Source organism: Podarcis bocagei (assembly GCF_964188305.1).
Source record: "Podarcis bocagei genome assembly, chromosome: 5".
NCBI classification, from domain to species: domain Eukaryota; kingdom Metazoa; phylum Chordata; class Lepidosauria; order Squamata; family Lacertidae; genus Podarcis; species Podarcis bocagei.
In genome coordinates this window covers 60,237,410-60,257,590 of record NC_138129.1, presented here as the reverse complement: position 1 = coordinate 60,257,590, position 20,181 = coordinate 60,237,410, and the positions used below count along the sequence as shown (strand labels likewise).

The 20,181-nt window shown below is 43.9% G+C and overlaps 1 protein-coding gene across 1 annotated transcript; it reads left to right on the top strand.

Annotated features, from left to right (window-relative positions):
- Positions 1–7,453: 7,453 nt before the first annotated feature.
- DHCR24 (24-dehydrocholesterol reductase) lies at positions 7,454–19,781 on the top strand. The gene is made up of 9 exons (XM_081195412.1): positions 7,454–8,191; positions 10,366–10,521; positions 13,022–13,127; positions 13,355–13,473; positions 13,561–13,824; positions 14,674–14,817; positions 15,764–15,961; positions 16,108–16,286; positions 16,725–19,781. Exons 1-9 carry the CDS (start codon positions 7,961–7,963, stop codon positions 16,876–16,878), a joined length of 1,551 nt encoding a protein of 516 aa, XP_081051538.1. The 5' UTR covers positions 7,454–7,960; the 3' UTR covers positions 16,879–19,781.
- The last annotated feature ends 400 nt before the right edge of the window (positions 19,782–20,181 follow it).

The following is a 20,181-nucleotide window of genomic DNA, read 5'->3' as shown; positions in this document are numbered from 1 at the left end:
TCCAATCAGGTCACCTTGCTCGAGTTCCGGGATGCCTCTCAATTTGATGTTGCTCTCGCGATTTTTCAGTTCCACCATTGACAGATAAGTTTGTTGTTCACCCACCTGTTTGTGCAGGGGCTTGACTTCTCCTTTAATTTCTTCAACTTCTTTTTGTAAAGCTCCCACTTTCTGAATTGCTTCTCCAGCTAATTCCCGGTTTTCCGCTGTTGCTCCTTGCAAATTCTCTATAGCTTGCGTGTGCTGGGAAACTTGTTCAGTCAATTTTTGAATCGACGAGGTCGCTTTATCTATTTTCAAAGACTGATCGTCCACTTTCTGGTTTAAACTTGATAGTTGCTCCAATATTTGTTTTAATAATGTATCTGACCCACCTGCTGCCATATCTTCTTCAGTGGACTTCTCGGTTATTTCCCCTTCCCTCTGAGACACCAGTACAGCTGGAACCGACGATCGGCGTCCTTGGGTCAGTGTTGTTTGTACAAATTGTGTTGGTTTTCTTTCTTTTTCTTTTTCCTTGGCCTCTTTAGATTCCTTAGCTTTGGATGCTCTTGTTCTCCCTGCACCACTCATTACACATCTGTCAGTGTTCAAGGTCAGATTGTCTGTTGTTCCATGGGAGAGACAAATTCAGAAGTAAACAACCAGTAAAGTGGAATTCAAAACAAAAGTCGGTTCCCAGGATTTTATAATCTGAAAGCCCTATAGGGGGAGTGCCACCAGGCTTCAAAGACAAAGAAGGAAATAATCCGCCATTAAAGTTCCAAATTATTTCAAGACAGTAAATCCAATAGTCCAACAGTCCCTTCAGAAACTCAAAGTTTCCCAAAGCACCTTTTATAGTTCAACAAAGTTTCACAAGAGGTGCTTGCAACAGTATCCCATCCAATCTTTTCTGCTCAAATGTAGCAGTTACGTTCCAGCAAAGTTTTTACAACTGTTTCCGCAGTTTGACACAGTCTCCCTCTCTGGCAGCCCGACGATCTGGCTCCTTAAAAATACAGCCCAAAGAAGAAAAAAGATAGGAGGAAAGTCCCCATTTACTACTTCTTTTAGTCAATGTCCATTTCCACCTTCAGTTTAAAAAAACAAGCAGGTCTGATAGCACGAAGAAGTTAAAGCTTCCCACAGTCCCGTTTCAAGCGCTTTCCGCTTTTTAAAGCTTTGCTTTGATCTTGTCAGCAATGTCGGAAGACGGACTTCCCTTTTCTCGTCTCCCGCTTTCAGCCAAATTTACGAAATTCTTTGCCAAATTTTAAACCCCTTTACTCACGGGTGTGTTACTTGCAGTTTGGTGTTGATTTTAGGAAGAAGGATCAGCGCTCATCTGCAACAGCCGCGCGGCTTCATTTCCGCGGAAAGAGCGATGAACTCACAGCACCGCTACCCCTCCTTCACTCCGGGTCTCCTTACGGGGTCCCTTCTGTGTTTTCAGAGCAGCTTCTGGTGCCCGCCGAGTCCCACGGCCACGGGCTCACTCTACCCGTGGTTTATCTTGATGGGTCGTCGCTATGCCGCAGCGAACGACCCTTTTCCGCGGAGCCCCTCTTCAGAGAACAAAGAGGACCGCCATTGCAGTTTCGCGCCGCCCCCGGAAGTCCTGTATATGGTAAACTTTCCAGTAGTCAGAGTATGAGCCAAATTTCATCTTAACCATTTGTTGACATGCTGATACCTCCATGTTGAAAGATATATAAATGCTCCTCACCCCATGTGTGAGAATGTGAGGTTCAATTGTCTATATCTATCTAGCAATCTGAAGGAAAATCAGGGTATGTAGCAATTTAGGGTAGCCATTGTAGAGATGAACTTTATGTAATTCAGTATATGTTCTTGTACATTCATGTGGCAGTATCTTACAGCCGGTGCACTATAGAGGATTGAAGTAGGCCTCCCTTCTCTAACAAGTGGGTATGTTCAGCCTGGAGAAGAGGAGACTGAGAGGAGATACGATAGCCATCTTCCAATATCAAAAAGGCTGCCACATGGAAGCTGGAGCAAGCTTGTTTTCTCCTGCTCTGGAGGGTAGGACTCAAACCAATGGATTCAAGTTAAAGGAAAGGAGTTTCCAAGTAAACAGCAGGCAGGAAGAACTTTCTGACAATAAGAGCTGTTCGACAGTACTGTAGAATGGACTCCCTCAGGAGGGTGCAGACTCTCCTTCATTGGAAGTTTTTAAGTGGAGGTTGGATGGACATCTGTCATGGATGCTTTAGTTGAGATTCCTGCACAACAGAGGGTTGGACTAGGTGACTCTTGGGGTCCCATCCAACTTTTCGATTCTATGATTCTATGTATACACAAATCCATTATACTGTACAGTGGTACCTCGGGTTACAGATGCTTCAGGTTACAGACTCCGCTAACCCAGAAATAGTACCTCAGGTTAAGAACTTTGCTTCAGGATGAGAACAGAAATCGTGCTCCGGCGGCACGGCAGCAGCAGGAGGCCCCATTAGCTAAAGTGGGGCTTCAGGTTAAGAACAGTTTCAGGTTAAGAACGGACCTCCAGAATGAATTAAGTTCTTAACCTGAGATACCAATGTATTACAAAAAACTATCAGTGGTGCTAGATCAACGTTTAGCAAAATTGTGTTTTTAAGACTTACAGAATATAGAAGGTTGGACACAATTTAGCAGATATTTGATGGTAAGCTACTTGATTCTCACAACAAGGTCAATGCAGGGTTCATCTGACTGTAAGAGCTGGGATATAATTTTTTTCAAAGATGCTAAAAGAAATATTGAATACATGAAGAGTTTTAAGTCTGCTGTCTGGTATAGTGAAATCAAACCAGACCATGAAAGGGCCACCTATCTATCAAAATATACTCTGCCCCTCTCCCTGTTCCAGACATGCTTTTACCGAGTTTGGATTCCAAGCCATGCCTATTGATGTCTAGATATGGTTGCAGATTTTCTAACAGACTAGCAAAGGATGGTTTGGGCTTGTGCAGAAAGGCCGAATTGAAGATGTGATGCACTGTATCTTGTACCATCCATTATATAATTATCCAGTGCTTATGTTTAATCTTCCCTTTCAGGCTTTCTTACAAGGCCAGATGATTTTAACTTTGATAACTTTATCTGAATCTCCTATTTTCATTTCTGTGTTTTAATGGGATTGTTTTATTGCGTGTTTTAATGATGGATGTTCATCTTCTAATGTTTCAATGGATAGGTCAGCTGGTTAGAGCATGGTGCTCATAATGCCACGGTTGAAGGTTCAATCACAATAAAGGACAGCTGCATATCCCTGCACTGCAGAGGGTTGGACTAGATGATCCTCAGGGTCCCTTCCATCTCTACAATTATTTTATTCTATGCCGCTCTGTTGCATCCATACATAGATGAAAACCTGCTCGATTGCAGGAAGCCTTTTGCAAAATTTGGTTGTATATTAACAGATGTCCAAACAACTTTCCAAAATATATAAAAGTAGTTAATTATGGATTTTTGTTTTAATGTTTTGTAACTGGTTATTTAGAACTGCTTAGAATGTTTTGGCATTAACTGTATGCATGCAGAGCTTTTTGTTACAATACTCACAGGCACAGAAAACAAGCACCTCTCTTTTTGCTGCCCATGGCACCCACAACATGCTTACCAAGATATGAGAACTGGTACATCATTTATTTTATTTTAATTTTAGAAGAACACAGTATGTTTGTATCTTGCTGTGTGTGCAAACTTTCAAAAGTTGCAGTTCCCCACCTGCAATCTAGGGGGTACTGTTACAGAGCAGACCAAGAATTCTGCCAACTCACTCATCCCTCTCCTTCTGCTAATTATTATTAATTTATTCAATTTATATACCACCCTTTATCCAAAGATCCAAGGGCGGAATACAACACTACAAACATAATTTAAGCAGAACAACAACAACATAATGCACAGCATAACAATACGCAGCATCATCATAATCAAACGATCATAACAATAATGCGTAGGATTGAGTTCTGCTTTCACCAAGAGGGAAAAAGGTAAAAGGCGGATCTAGACGGTTCCTCATGAATTCATATGATTTTTTCATTCAAATTAAATAAAACCACCATGATACTGTAGACCATGTCTTACTCTGTAGAAAGCATCAAAAAAATCACACATCCACTGTTTCGGGGGACCGCAGGGGTGAAAAACATGGTTAAAAAACACAGATCCTCATGGATCCTCATGATTTTTGCACTAGATCAGCCCAAAGTCACCATCAGATCAAACATCATGGCCATCAGCACAGCATGCAACACAAAAATCACGGATCCACGGCTTCCTGGTGAAACCGTGGCCCAAAAACGTGGTTTTGAAGCACGGATCCTCATGGATCTTCACGCTTTGTGCATTGGGCCACCCCTAAATCACTGTCAAATCACACATTTGACACAGCCTGCACCACAGAAAACTCGGATCCACGGCTTCCTAGTCGTACCGTGGCCCAGAAACGTGGTTTTGAAGCAAGGATCCTCATGGATCCTCACGCTTTTTGCATTGGGCCAGCCCAAACTCACTGTCAAATCACACATCATAGCCAGGGGCACAGCCTGCACAACAAAAAACTCGGATCCACGGCTTCCTGGTCACTCCATGGCCCAAAAACGTGGTTTTGAAGCACGGATCCTCATGGATCCTCATGATTTTTGCACTAGATCAGCCCAAAGTCACCATCAGATCAAACATCATGGCCATGGGCACAGCATGCACCACAAAAATCACGGATCCACGGCTTCCTGGTCGTACCGTGGCCCAGAAACGTGGTTTTGAAGCACGGATCCTCCTGAATCCTCATGCTATTTGCATTTGGACAACCCAAACTCACCGTCAAATCACATGTCATAGCCAGGGGCACAGCCTGCACAACAAAAAACTCAGATCCATGGCTTTCTGGTCTTACCATGGCCCAAAAACGTGGTTTCAAAGCACGGATTCTCATGGATCCTCACACTTTTTGCATTGGGCCAACCCAAACTCAACGTCTGATCACACGTCATACTGTTAGGTGGATTTGTAATTGGTTGACGGGCTGAACCCAAAGAGTGTTCATCAGTGGCTCATCTTCATCCTGGAAAAAAATGACTATTGGGGTTCCACAAGGTTCTGTCCTGGGCCGGGTGATATTCAATATTTTTATAAATGATTTGGATGATGGAATAGAGGGCATGCTAATCAAATTTGCAAATGACTGCAAACTGGGAGGGGTTGCTAATACACCAGAGGACAGGGTCAGAATTCAAAATGACCTGAATAGCCTAGAGAGCTGGGCCAAAACCAACAATATGGAGTTCAATATGGAGAAATATGGTTTAAATATTTGAAGGGATGTCATGTTGAAGAGGGAGCAAGCTTGTTTTCTGCTGTTCTAGAGACTAGGGTGCAGAATAATGGATTCAAACTATGGGAAAAGAGATTCCACCTAAACATTAAGAAGAAATTTCTGTCAGTAAGGGCTGTTGGACAGTGGAATATGCCACCTCGGAGAGTAGTGGAGTCTCCTTTGGAGGTTTTTAAGTGGAGGCTGGCTGGCCATCTGTCAGGAGTGCTTTGCTTGTGTGTTCCAGCATGGCAGGGGGTTGGACTAGATGGCCCTTGCGGTCTCTTCCAGCTCTATGATTTTATGATTCTATGACACTAGCTAGTACGCTGCACTGTTCCATTACATAGATATTGTTGCTATTTTTTAAGCTAAAGGTTACACTGGGCAACAATTTTTTACTTTTTGAATGTTGTCTAGATTTCTACAACCGATATAGGGTATTTTTGCACTGCTGAATCAGGAAATGGCATCCATTTCTCTCCATCAGGTCAGGTTTACTGTAAACTGAATGGTGGGCATAGATAAAGGTAAGTACATGTAAATTGCATGTTGCTTCATCATTTTTCAAACTTCCGGGCTTGAACTTCCGTTTCTTGGAACTCCAGGAATGCTCAGCGGCAGGGAGGTCTCTCTTCAGAGTCCAACAATAGTCAGCCATCATGACTGCGTCCCAGCGACCCTGATACCTGGTCTCCATCTCTTTCATGTCCTGATGGAATCTCTCCCCCTGCTCGTCACTCATTGAACCCAGGTTCTCAGGAAACTGGTCCATATGTGAAAATAGATAGTGCATCTTGACGCTCATGTTGCAGTACGGCCAGGAAGCCGTGGATCCATGATTTTAGTGGTGGATGCTGTGCCCATGGCCATGAAATTTGATCTGATGGCGACTTTGGGCTGATCTAGTGCAAAAATCAGGAGGATCCATGAGGATCCGTGTTTTTTAACCATGTTTTTGCGCCATTGCGACACAGTGGATGCGTGATTTTTTTGGTTCTGCCTACAGACTAAGATGTGGTCTACAGTATCATGGTGTTTTTATTTTGTTTCAATATAAAAATCATATGAATTCATGAGGATCCGTGCCTCGGATCCATGTTTTTGTGGTGCTGCAGCGCGGTAAAGTGTTGGATCCACGTTTTTTATAGTCCAGTCTGTAATCGTGCCTTCCAGGTGTGATTTGACACTGCATTTGTTGGAGTTATTTTTTAAAAAGTGGAGGATCCATGAGGATCCGTGTAGATCCGCCTTTTACCCAGACCCCACAAAGAGCTCTCTGTTTAGCAAGCAACGTGAAGATTCAGAACTTGGACACGGCTTCTAACATGGCGAACGCCCAAAGGCTGCAGATGGTTCGCCTCGTGCCGCGGCACCGTGCCCCGGACAAAGGGGGCAGGATTACAACGTTCCAGGCGAGGTGCCACCAGGCAGCACGTGGCCTGAAAGGATGCCCCCCTGGTGCTGCTCCAGACCCTGGCTGCCGTTTCACCCCAGCGTGCCAACTGCATTTCCGAGCCCACAGAACTGTATCTGCGTGTGCAAGCAAGGCAGGGCAGGGGGAATTCTCCCTTGGCATGCGAGTTGTCCCATGAGCAGAGGAGGCACATTTGCAAAAATACTTAAGCGCAATCCTATACCGATCAACTCTCCGGTGTGTAAAGGATTGCAACGTTATTTCCCTCCTGTGTTTCGGTATCCGAGCAAGAGGCCTCTTTGTTCTGGCTGCAATTTAGGACGGGCATTCCCCCGCTGCATGGCTTGCGGGGAACCCTCCACAGGACCAGAGACGGGTCACTATTCGTCAGTTCACGAACAGAACCGGGGGTTGGGTCCTCCATACAAAAAAACCCTGCCTTGCAGCGTCATTCCCCCCCCCCCCCGGGCGAGAGCACCCAGCCTGCATGCCTGCCTAGGGCGGGGAGGCGGCACACGGCGTTCGCTCGGCCAACTGGCCTCGTGCTGCTCCGAGGCACCCGGCCGGTACGGGTGTTTAGCTCCCCGCCCCCTCGCCTCCCTGGCCAGCCAATCCCGCCACTCAGCGCCTGATCCGATCCAAACGGCGCCACCCCATTGGTTGGACGTCGTCCCTCTCCTCACCGCCGAGTAGCCCGACCGGCCAACCAGGAGGGAGGTGGGCTGCGCTTCGAGTCGGGCCGGGGGCGGAGCGCCGGGTGTTAAGCGCCGAACGTTGGCTCGGCTGGGCTGCGGAGGGGAGCGCGAGGAACGGTCGACTCGCGAGCTGGGGGTGACGCCGGTCCGCGAGCGGGTGTGACACGGTCGTGGGGAAGGCGCGCGCGTGTCCCCGACGCGGTTCTTCTGAACCCGGGTCTCCAGACATACTCTGTAAAGAGACTTGCCCCGTTGCGAGGAAAGGAGAGGGGCGAGTGCCCGCCTTGCTTTGCACAGGGCGGCGCGCTGCTAAGACGGTGCTGACCGTTGTACGTGGGAAGAGGCGGCGGAGGGTAGCGGGGTCTCGGGGGGTGTTGGAACAGGTGGCTGCTAGGTGAGCCAACTGGGGACTGAAGAGGCCGGCTGTGCAAAACAAGTTGTGCCGGCTTGTTGGGTGCTGCGGGAGTCGAGCGGATCCGATTAGGAGAACGACTTGGGTTGTTAGGCGCGTTGCGTGTGAGTGAGTGCCGGCGAGGGTTCGCGATGGGTCCTCTGCTGTCTCTCGGGGTCGGGCTTCTGCTGCTCATCCTGTGGGCCCGCTACAAGGGGCTCGCGTACGTTCTGGTCCACCACCGCTGGGTCTTCGTCTGCCTCTTCCTGCTGCCCCTCTCCGTGCTCTTCGACATCTACTACCAGTTCCGCGCCTGGATGGTGCAGAAGATGCACAGCGCGCCCCGGCAGCACAACCTGCGTGTTCGCAACATCCAGGAGCAGGTGAGAAGGGCGGGCGGAGGGGGAAAGTCCCCCCAAAAGGGTTTACAAGTTGGAAGAAGCGCAGGCTGTTCAGTTTTCCTAGTAAGACTCGGGGTGTTCCTGGCCTTCCTTCCCTGGAGCAGAGGTTTTCAAGCATGGAAGTTGGCCAGAGGTTTGAATGAGGCTATATACAAGTCTTGAGTTGCAGATCAGGACTACTCACAGCAACCATTGAGTCTGATGCCCCCCCCCCTTTTTTAGCAGTTTTGTGATATTGCTGATATTGGAAATTTTTCTCATACAAAAACTCAGAGGAGATATCCTGACAATTATGTTGTTGCCCTGTTACTTTGGGTTGCATCTCTGGCTGCACCCTTGGACCAAAGCAGGGATGGGAAACCTGTGGCCCTCCAGATGATGTTGGACTACAACTACAATCATCCCAGCTATTGGCTTTGCTAGCTGAGGCTGATGTGATTTGGAGTCAGTTTCCCCGTTCCTGACCAATCAGCTGTGGGCCTGTAGCAGTGATACAGTGCTAAATTAATATCTTATTTACTTATATACCATGTAATGCTAGAGTAGGTTTCTGAGCAGTTTAGAAAATATTAAAAAACCCCAGCCATTAAAATACACTAGAAAACGGTACCATTAAAATTAAAAGGTGGGAAAATCAGATGATGCTCATCTAAGTGGGTTGCCCCAGATGAAGATATCAAGGGACACATCTTGCAAACAGGTGTGTTTTCAGAAACCGGCAGATTGTCAGTACAAATAGTGATGTATTTCAGCAGAGAAGGCATTCCATTACTGTTACACAAAGAAATTGTAAGTGGAAGGAAAGGTGCTGCAAGAAAGCAGTGCCAGTATTTGGCACATTATTGCTCTCTAGACAGTATCTTCTTCATAGAATCATAGCATTGTAGAGTTGGAAAGGACCACAAGGGACACCTAGTCTTCAGTGGTCCTCTTGTTTATGGATAACAGGCATAAACATTAGTGGAGTCCGTATGTGGCTTGCGTAGGTATGTGCCTGATGCTAGGGAAACCATAAATCAGGAAGCATTCAAATTGCAGAGAGCCTATTCTGTGCCGTGTGTCTCCCTGACAGGTCATTATAATAATAATAATAATAATTTTTATTTATACCCCGCCCTCCCTAGCCAAGGCCGGGCTCAGAGCGGCTTACAAGCAATAATAAAAACAAGTTGAATGATTACAACATTATACCAAACAAGCCTTTACTCTTTCGTTCCTGTTGATGAAAATAGCAACTTCCTGTGTAGAAAGGTTACAGCACTTGGGGCTTTTTAGTGTAGAGAAAAGGCCATTAAGAGGAGACATGCTAGAGCTAGAAGAACACGGTGCACACCAATGGCACTGTATAATCATCATCGTGGGGTTCATTAGCATGAGATACTTTAACCTCACACTGCAGTTTTCTGCTCATCACAGTGCAAACAAGGCCAGACTGGCCTGTGCTGTCATGCTTTTCAGATAGTAGAGTGTGTTCACATTACCACTTTAAAGCTCAGTGAAGTCCCTTCTGCTGCCCCAGTGAATTTCACATCAACATGGCTCCACTAGTGTAAGGTTTGTGTCTGTTTGTGTACACATTAGAGTGCACTGGCAGGCAGTGACACCTTTTCCCTATGTAGAAGTGTTCACACCTTGGCTGGAGATGAATTGCGAATGGCTTAAGGACTCTCAATCAGTGTGAAGTTAGTTTGGGGAGAAACTCATAAAACAGTAGTGTAACAAAGTCCAGGATGCATTTGCACCGGAATGGCAGTGAGCACAGTGGGAGTGTGAACACAGCCCTAGTAGGCTCTTATTCTGTCTTAATTGCAATACCAATTCAAATTTTAAAACCTTTTGTGTTAAAGGTACTATCTTGAGAACAGGCAGAAAAACCATTAAGTGGTCCACCAAGACCCTCAAGAATTTTCAAGTAATCTGGGGGAGGGGGAGTTCAGGAACTGTTGGCTTAGGTTTTCTAAATTAAGCAGTATATAAATTTTGATAAGTAAATGTTTGCTTTCAGTTGCCCCATTATATTTAATGGGACTTCCAGGGAAGTGTACGTAGGATTCTTCTAGTCAGAATCAGTTTTCTCAGATGCAGATCTGTTTACTTGCAAAAACAACATCAAGTTGTTATATATAAGGTGTTAAATTAATCTTCCTTTCTTGCAGGTACGAGAATGGAAAAAAGAAGGGCTAAAAACATATATGTGCACAGGACGTCCTGGCTGGCTTACAGTGTCTCTTCGTGTTGGAAAGTACAAGAAGACGCTTAAGAATATAACAATCAACTTGATGGATGTTCTGGAAGTGGACACTGAGAGAATGGTAAGCTTGGAATTGATCCTTCTATTTAAGTGATGAGCTTTTGTTCAAGGGATGTGGCCATTGCTGAACATCATTGAGCCTGTTGGTTTCTGTGCTTTCTGGTCCTCTTTGAGGTGCCTGACCAAGGGTGAGGCGCATGATTTCGAAGCGGAAGAATCAGACCTTGGAACACAGGACCTCTGGTGTGGCAGTACTACTGAGGATGTTTCCCCACTAGCTGGTGTCTTCAGAATTGCTGTCTTTTGCTCACTCTGTCTTAGTAGCAGGCAGTGGGGCAGCAGCACTTACCTGACCTCATGTCACTCCAGCTTACTGCAAGGGGCCAGGTTGGTGCAGTGCAAACTTGTTGGTGGAACCAATCTGGCACTCCTTGCACCTTCCTATCTCCCTCCCAGTAATATGTAGAAACACCAGTGACGCAAGGGCAAGTAAATGCTCCATTCCCCTGACCACTACTTCTCTGTGTTTATGGAGAGTTGCCTGCGCATCTTGGATGCGGAAACTACTCACCTACAGTGCCTTCATCTTGGCAGGATTCAAGCTCTGCTTGTTTTTCCTCATCCATTTCACCACTGCATCTAAGTACTATCCCAGGGGCTGTACAGCCTCTCCCACTTCAGGTGTTACGGAGGATAGAGCTGAGTTTCATCAGCATACTGATGGCACCTTACCCCAAAACACATAATGACCGATCCCAATAGCTTCATGTAGATATTACCGTATTTTTTGCTCTATAGGACGCACCTAGTTTGGGGGGGAGGAAACAAGGGGAGGGGAATTATGAATCCCAGAAGCCAGAACAGCAAGAGGGATCTGGCTTCTGGGATAGTCTCTTGCTGTTCTGGCTTCTGGGATAGCCGGCGGGATAGCTGGCAGGGCAAATCCACCTCTTTCTTTAGCATCAGTTAATATCTTAAATTTTATACGAGGCTTCTTGCCCTGTCAGACAAATCTGGAGATATCTCTCTGCCACTTCTTGAAACAGTCCATTTTGTCCAAAATTTGCAGTGTTTGAAACAAAAACAGCATTCTTGGCAATACATTCATTTTTATCACAGCAATTCGGCCTAACAACGATAGCTTCAAATTTGACCATATTTCTAAATCTTTTTTCACTTCAGTCCAACATTTTTCATAATTATCCTTAAATAAATTCACATTCTTAGCAGTCATATTAACCCCTAAATATTTCACTTTCTTAACCAGTGACAGTCCTGTCTCCTTCTGAAACTTCTCTCTCTCAGTCTCATTTAGATTTTTCTCCAAAACTTTAGTTTTCGCCTTATTCAATTTGAAACCTGCTACCTGACCAAATTCTTGAATCAATTCTAATACTCTTTTAGTGCTTGATTCTGGCTCCTGTAAAGTCAATACTAAGTCATCTGCAAATGCTTTCAGTTTGTACTGTTTAGCTCCCACTTGTATACTTTTAACCAATTGGTCCCTTCTAATCATATTTAGCAGAACCTCCAGGACCGAAATAAAAAGCAATGGAGAGATTGGGCAACCTTGTCGTGTTCCTTTCTCAATCTTAAATTCTTCCGTCACTACATTATTCACAATTAATTTAGCCATTTGTTCTGAGTAGATTGCACCTATACCATTTCCAAAACCTTTACCAACCCCCACCCCCAATAGATTCTTCTTCATAAAACTCCAAGAAATATTTTCAAAGGCTGGTTTCTCTTCAGATCGTATAAATCTTTCGCCTTTTACTGCATTCGCTCCATAAGACGCACACACATTTTTCCTTAATTTTTAGAAGGGAAAAAGTGTGTCTTATAGAGCGAAAAATATGGTAAATAGCATTGGAGATACCTGTAAGATAGTAAGCTGTGGCAAGTTCATAATGTAGCCACCAAGGGGTTGAAAGGCACTCTCAAGTGCTACTCTCTGGACTCAGTTCCAAAGGTAGGGTTGGAACCACTGCAAAATGCATTTATTATTATTAAAGGAGATCAATGTAGATAACTGCTTGATTGTGAAAGAAATGAAACCTGCCATTTCTGTATGCTAATTGAAGGATGAGGCTTCTGTTCATGGGAAGTTGGCTTACACAACTCTGCCCAGCAAGTGGAAGGTACAATAGCCAGGAACAGAGGCATGACCCTACGCTTTGTTCATGCACTAGTATTTATGTTTGTGATAAACAGTGCAGACAGGAGTTTCTTGGGCCAAATTTTCAAGTTGTTGGTGCAACCTTAGCTGCCTTGTCTGCTGCAGAAAGTACTGTTGTGCTGCTCAGTCTTAAAGCATTCATGCTACGGGTTTCCTAGTTGTAATTTGCCTAATTACATCCAGGATAGGCAAGCATGATTGCAACACTAACCTGTTTAAAGTATTTCTTTTCCACTGTATTTCCTGATTCGCAAAGACCGAGGTAACTTTTAAGGTGTGCACCAAATGATGGGGCAGAGTGCATTTCTGTGTTACAGCTTCGGCATCAGATTTGTATTGACGTGGCATTCAGTCTTCGCATATAAAATGTGTTCTTCCTTAGGTTGTCCGTGTGGAACCCTTGGTCACAATGGGACAATTAACAGCACACCTCAACCCCATAGGCTGGACTATTCCAGTGGTACCAGAACTTGATGATCTTACTGTAGGTGAGAGATCTTGGGATTTGTAAAATATAACTACAACTCTTAAATATTTCAATACAGTTCCACTTAGCAATTAAAAGCAAATTATTTTTATACTTTTCTGTGATGCATAAGATCTAATGCTCACTGTATGATTCCCAAGCTGTGAAAATTCACTTGTTATTTAAGTAAGTCCTCTGGAAAATGAAAATACAATTCATGTGATTGTTGTGCAATGATCTCTTGTTCAGGCGGTTTGATCATGGGGACTGGTATTGAATCGTCCTCCCACATCTATGGACTGTTTCAGCATTCCTGCGTGGCCTATGAACTTGTTCTTGCTGATGGGAGCCATGTGAGATGTACACCGGTAAGATAACATTCTAATTTGCTGTGGTTTGTGACATTATTCCTGCTCTGTATCTGTATGCGACTTAGTGTTGCGTGCCTTTTGCAGGAGGAGAACTCAGACCTATTTTATGCGGTTCCTTGGTCTTGTGGCACACTGGGCTTCCTGGTGGCAGCTGAAATAAAAATGATCCCAGCGAAAAAATATGTAAAGCTGCATTATGAGCCTGTGAGAGGACTGAAGACAATCTGCAAGAGATTTGCTGAAGAATCTGAGAAGAAAGAAAACCATTTTGTGGAGGGTCTGGTTTATTCTTTAGAAGAAGCTGTCATAATGACCGGAGTTTTGACCAATGAAGCTGATCATAGTAAGGTAACAACATTGATTCTTTCACTTCTTCAGGTAAATAGGACACCGGCAGGGGGAGAACTAGCCAAACTTGCCTCTGAAAACCAATCTCTGCCCTTCATTGATTCTAAAGTTTAGAGAGCCCATCTGCAGTACAGGCTTCCTTTAGTTTTTATGGTATTTTTAATGCCATAGCTTCCCCTAGAGAACAGTAGTTCGTTGAGAGTATTGTGAATTCTTTTTTGGAGCTCAGCCTCCCTTACAGAACAGTAGTTCCCATGGTTCTCTGGATGGAGGAGTGACTGTTAAACTAGTTTAACAAAATACTGGGCAGATCAATTCCATGAGTGGAATGTCTTGCACATAATTAATCTGGTGGGAGAGGTCATTCTACAAAACTATTTCTCCCACAGGCCTGGGGCAAACCAGTCTGCCTGATAGAAGTGCACAGAATTGGCCTGTAGACAGTTCTTATCTACAAAAAAAATTGCCAGTGTTGATTGCATACAGACATTTGCATGTAAATGATGTACATTGCATGACTTTACATCAAAGATAGATAGTGTGTCACCCTACAGACGTTGTTGGACTGAACTGCCAGTCGGCCCCAGCCATTGCTGGCCAATGCTTGGGGGGGGGGAATTGTAGTGCAGCAACATCTGGAGCAGCAACCCTCATAGCGACCCTTGATCAACACAACCTGTTGTTGGTGTTTCCTTGGCAATCTTACTCTTAACAGTTGCAGAAATGTGCTGAGCATTAAAAGAACTTGCATTCAATTGCAGCTGTAATTAGAGCCACGTTATGAAACTTTGTCTTCAGGCAAAGTAGCTTTTGTGCTGGTGTGTTCATTGTGTTTCTGTTCATGTTAAGATCAACAGAATTGGGTGTTACTACAAGCCATGGTTTTTCAAGCACGTGGAGAACTATCTAAAGGCTAACAAGACGGGAACGGAATATATCCCTGCAAGGCAATACTACCACAGGCATACACGGAGCATATTCTGGGAGCTCCAGGTAAGGTTCCAATTCATGCCATATTAGCTGTCAATCAAGCTCACAGACACATCCTTATCAATTCAACCCTCTCTCTGGTAATGATAAACCTAGTTAGCGAAATAGCTGACTAGGCCGAACTTCTTCCCCATATTATATATCAGGGTAGGAACTAGATCTGACCAGCTGACGTGTCCCAGTTCCCATGGGCCAGTTTGACAGCTGCCTACCTGTTGGTTGCCTGATATCAGTTGATCAGCGGCTAGTGCAAAAACCCCATTTCATTTGCCCATGCCCTTTGATTTCAAGCTACGGGAGCAAAGGGGAGGCATTTCCCCTCAGGGCTTGTCGTAAGCGCCAGTGTGAGCCAACTGGAAAAATGGTTGCGGTCATTCCCCAGACCGAAAAGCATCATTTTGCTGCAGCTCACTGCACAGAAAATCCTTCCAATGTTATGTGGGATTAGTCGCTAATTAGCTAAATCCATATGTGCTGTAGCTTTATTTTATTTTATTGTATGTACTAATTAGTGCCACTAGTAATTGTAATCGACTTGATTTTTGTAAACTGCATACAGTGGTACCTCGGGTTACATACGCCTCAGGTTACATACGCTTCAGGTTACAGACTCCGCTAACCCAGAAATAGTACCTCGGGTTAAGAACTTTGCTTCAGGGTGAGAACAGAAATTGTGCTCCAGTGGTGCGGCGGCAGCGAGAGACCCCATTAGCTAAAGTGGTGCTTCAGGTTAAGAACAGTTTCAGGTTAAGAACGGATCTCCGGAACAAATTAAGTACTTAACCCGAGGTACCACTGCAGCATGTGAATTTTGTTAAAATAAATGAATGATGAATGATGAAAAAGTGTTGAGGTGTTGTTTTTTAAGGCAGACAGTTATTTCTGAAGTCGGCGATCCAGATTTGAAACGCGTAGTTTTCTCACGACATGCATTTGGTCTGTTTTCTAGGATATCATCCCATTTGGCAATAACCCTGTTTTCCGCTACCTGTTTGGTTGGATGGTTCCTCCTAAAATCTCCCTCTTAAAACTGACCCAAGGAGAAGCAATTCGGAAGCTCTATGAGCAGCATCACGTTGTACAAGACATGATGGTCCCCATGAAAAGCCTTGAGCAATGTATCGAAACCTTCCACAGTGACATCAAAGTAAGAGCATCTTTCCTACCTTCCAGGTTGTTCTTAGTAGCAGTAGTAAAACAAAACATGTCTCGACTACAGGATTCAGAAGGGCTGGGTAGCGGCTCCCATGTATTGCTTTGTCGTGATTTTTTTTGTTCTTCCGTTGTCTCTAGGTTTATCCTCTGTGGCTCTGCCCCTTCATCTTGCCCAATAACCCTGGCATGATCCACCCAAAAGGAGATGAAGCAGAGCTCTATGTGGACGTAGGAGCCTACGGAGAGCCCAAAACAAAATACTTCGAAGCTAAGGCTTCCACCAGGCAAATAGAAAAGTTTGTAAGGAGTGTTCATGGGTAAGGGTCTAAGTCCCGAAAGGGCATTCTCTCAAGTTGTTAGGAGAACTCTCTTGCAGTTAACTTTTCAGCTTGCTGCATGACGATGTTGCAAAAACAAAAAGAATTTTAACTTAATTTTTTATTGGTCAGGGGTTTTTTAAGGATCCTTTTTACCTGAAGACATATATAATTTAACAAAAATGTGCTTCATTATAAGCTGCTATGACAGACTCCCCTTTTGGGGCTACTGAGCAGTCTGAAGTGTTTTCTGTTCTAAAATTCAGAATTGGTTTCATGGGGTTCTATTGGAGTACTGGGGACTAGACAAAAGGGTTCCTTTAGGACAAGATCTGAACGTTTGTGCTGGCAAAATAGCCTGCTCTAAGAAATGAGCAATAGTTTCTGCCACCTTCTGATGCAACAATTTTAAGATCTGTTTTTCATTCTTCCTTTTAGTTTTCAGATGTTGTATGCTGATTGCTATATGACCCGTGAGGAATTCTGGGAAATGTTTGATGGCTCACTGTACCACAAGCTGAGGAAGCAACTTCATTGTAATGATGCTTTTCCAGAGGTGTATGATAAAATCTGCAAATCTGCAAGACATTAAATCGGACTCACCTGAGCAAGAAATTGGGTGAAGTTGGATTTTACAATAACTAATTGCTCTGCCCTTAACGAAAGCATGTTGTTGCTGTCCCAAAGACTTCAAGCATATTTGTGATTTAAGAGATATAAACTCCTGCCTTTATATGAAAAAAAAATCTACACTTGATAATCTTATAGCTTAGAAATGGAAATTCCTATAAGGTTTAATTATAGGTTTGCTATAGATCTTTTAGTGGTTTCCTGTAGAAAAATGGGAAAAATCTGAGTTTTGAGGATGCTAGAACTGCAGTCTAGCTAGCAATTGCCAGTGGGAGTTTGATAGGAGCTTCACTACTACAAATGTAATGGGATGGGATCCTGTAATTTAGAAAATCACCTCTACGCGAGGGTAGTGCCAAATACCTGCCAAATGAGACTGCCTTTAAATTACGTCACTGTTGCCTATACCATATCACTAAGCTTTCCCAGGATTTCCATTTGAATTGTTAAAAGTAACCATGCATTAGATTCACAGTTGTAGACCTGTCTGTCTGAAAGCGTTGGAAGTTATTGTTTGCAGGCAATTTGAATTGTTCAGCCTCTCTCTTTTACTTTGAATTACATTTTTCTTTAGTTGTGTCCATCAAGGTTTCTTTGATGCAGGGGAAGACTTGCTGGTATGCACTGTGGAGGGATTGGTGCATTTATCTTTCCTGTTTATAAATGATGTTGCTTTTGTCTGTTCTCCCTCCTGCCCCCAGTTCTACAAGTCTTCAGGGCAAACTGCCGCTGGGTGGCCTTTGCTTGTTTGTTTTCCTGTGTTGCTTTTTGGTATCGCTGCTGCTGCTACAAGATACAGAATATGCTATGATTATCTGTTTTTTGGCTAACAAACACTGGATTAGCAGTTTAAATGGATGGTCAGAAATGCAAGATTGGCCTCATTTTCCATAATACACGGAGAAGATCAACACTGATCAGACACTGAGCAAAGTGGTTTCATTTTGTTGCCTAACTAATTTAGGCTTTATTTTGTTTTTGAAATGTGTAGCAAATTATGGGTTTTGTGTGGTAGATGATGCACATAACTTTAGTTTGAAAGGCAGTATTCACCATGGGTATCTTTTATTTTTAGGAAGTTTTTATTTTTATTTTTAGTGCCTTAATCAACTGGAAGAGACCTGGATCATTTTAGCCATCCTATTTTTTAGACTTCATTAGCGTTTGGAAATGCGGGTGGGGTAGGAGTAGATATCCAGATTTTTAAAATGTCGGAACATGCACCCCACATGTAGGTGAAAGGAAACTTAAGCTTTTGTATGATGTAACTCAATCCTATGCACATTTACCCACAAGTCCCACTTTCAGTAAGCCTTAAGAGAGCCACGTACATCCAGAAGCCAAACTTGCACGCAGCCAGCCTTGTAGGAGGAGGGATACCATTTCTTCATCCTCTTTACCCTCATCCTGCCCAACAAAAGGAAGAGGGTTTGGATGAAGCAGAGCTGTCCTTCTGCCTAAATCTGTCAGCAAGAGAGATATGTTGCCATCTGTCAAGCCCTCCAAAGTGCTCGCTCAAAAGGTGGGTGACAGATACAGCTGGTGATATTCAGCAGAAACCTGGGGTTGAGAGACCAACACATGATCAACTGGATCCTGAGCCATCCCAGCTGCTGGCAGCCACAGGCCCGAACTAGGCCACCAGCCCAGCCCTGGGAGCTGTTCTAGTGAGGGGGAATTTTGCCCCCTGCTTCTTCCACACTGGCTGGTGTGTTGTCAGTAGGGCTGTGGAAGTAGCAGCGGCTACAATTCATTAAACCTAGCCTTAGTGGTCCAGGGGTTTGGGTTGCACACTAGTGAGAGAGGAGCGGGCCTCAACTTTACTTTTATGTGTGCCCCCCTCTTCCATACATTCTGAGTAATGTTAAAATGTTAACATGGCTGTTTTCTTTTTCACAATTCTACAAGCTAGTGGTTTTTCTGTTAGGGTAAAGCTTCTGCACTGAAGCAATAAGCCCCCAAGGCCTCTAACATCAATGCTTCCTAAAAACTTAATGTAATAGCAATAGGTTAAGTTTAGCTGGGGCCATGAACTTTCCCATAATAAAACTCGCTTCACATCTGTAATCAGTTTTACAGGGGTTAAGTGGGTTTGGGTTTCTTCTTTCCTTTTCATTGCACCAAGTTTAACCAAAATCTGATCCAAAGACTAGTCAAGACTCAAAAATTCTCACGTGGAATTATTTATCTGAACATAGGGAGAAATGTTCGGCTTGGTGAGACAATATGAAAACATCTTACTGTCTGTGGGGTTTTATTTATGACCAGCTGATGGTTTTATTTATTGGAAGAGAATAAACGAGCATATTTTAGCTACTCAGTAATGCACATGCATTTAGACTGATCCATCTGATAACTATTCCTTGATGGGGGAGAGCCCTGCATACACTGCTGTAGCACATCTGAAAACCATTCTCGTAATGTTTGTGAGAGTAGGAAGTGGCAGTGGCAGTAAAAAGCCACTGTAGCTGTGCCAGCGTGTTGGGCATAGGTTGAATCCAGAAAGGGACTGAGAGTTGACAGCGCAATCCATGCTTGCCATTATTTATCTGTGCAGGAATGAGTTCTAAAGGCAAAGGGGGGGAAAGTGCCAGAGTCTGTAATCTGTAGAGTATGTCTTTGTGTCGCACACGGTTCTGTTTCTCATCACAGGCTGTATCTGCAAGTGTGTTTGTCCTCTTGCTACAACCATAGTGAAAAAGAGTCCCAACCACTCAGATGTCCTAATTTTATACCAGCAGCCACAGTGTACTTACGTTGCAACTGTCAGCTGTTTTGTACTGCTGCTCTCGGGCAGAACTTGCGCTACGACCATAAAAAATATATGCTATTTTGATGTGACTGAATAAAATGGTGTTGAGAAGATCTTTGCTGTACGTCTCTATTATCTCAAGTCACTTTGAATGGAAGACGCATTGGAAATGTCATTTATTGGGCAGAACTCTTTGAAAACTTTCAAGTAGGTCTTCATAGAAGCTGGGTTCAGGAGCTTTTGGAAGTGCTCATAGGATTTTTGAAGCTATCAAAATTCAATCTTTAGCTTTTCCCTAGACTTAACTGTTATTTCTAATCCTGGGATCACATCCATATTTATAGAATATGTTGTATTGCATCCTTTTTTAAAAAAAAAGAATTTATGCCTCCATTAGACTATAAAATGTCTCAAAAGTAAACCTTGCCATAAATTCCTACAGGGTCTTGCCTGGCATTATTTTACCACATTATGTGCAAGTTAACATTTATTCAGAAGTATAATAAAATGTCC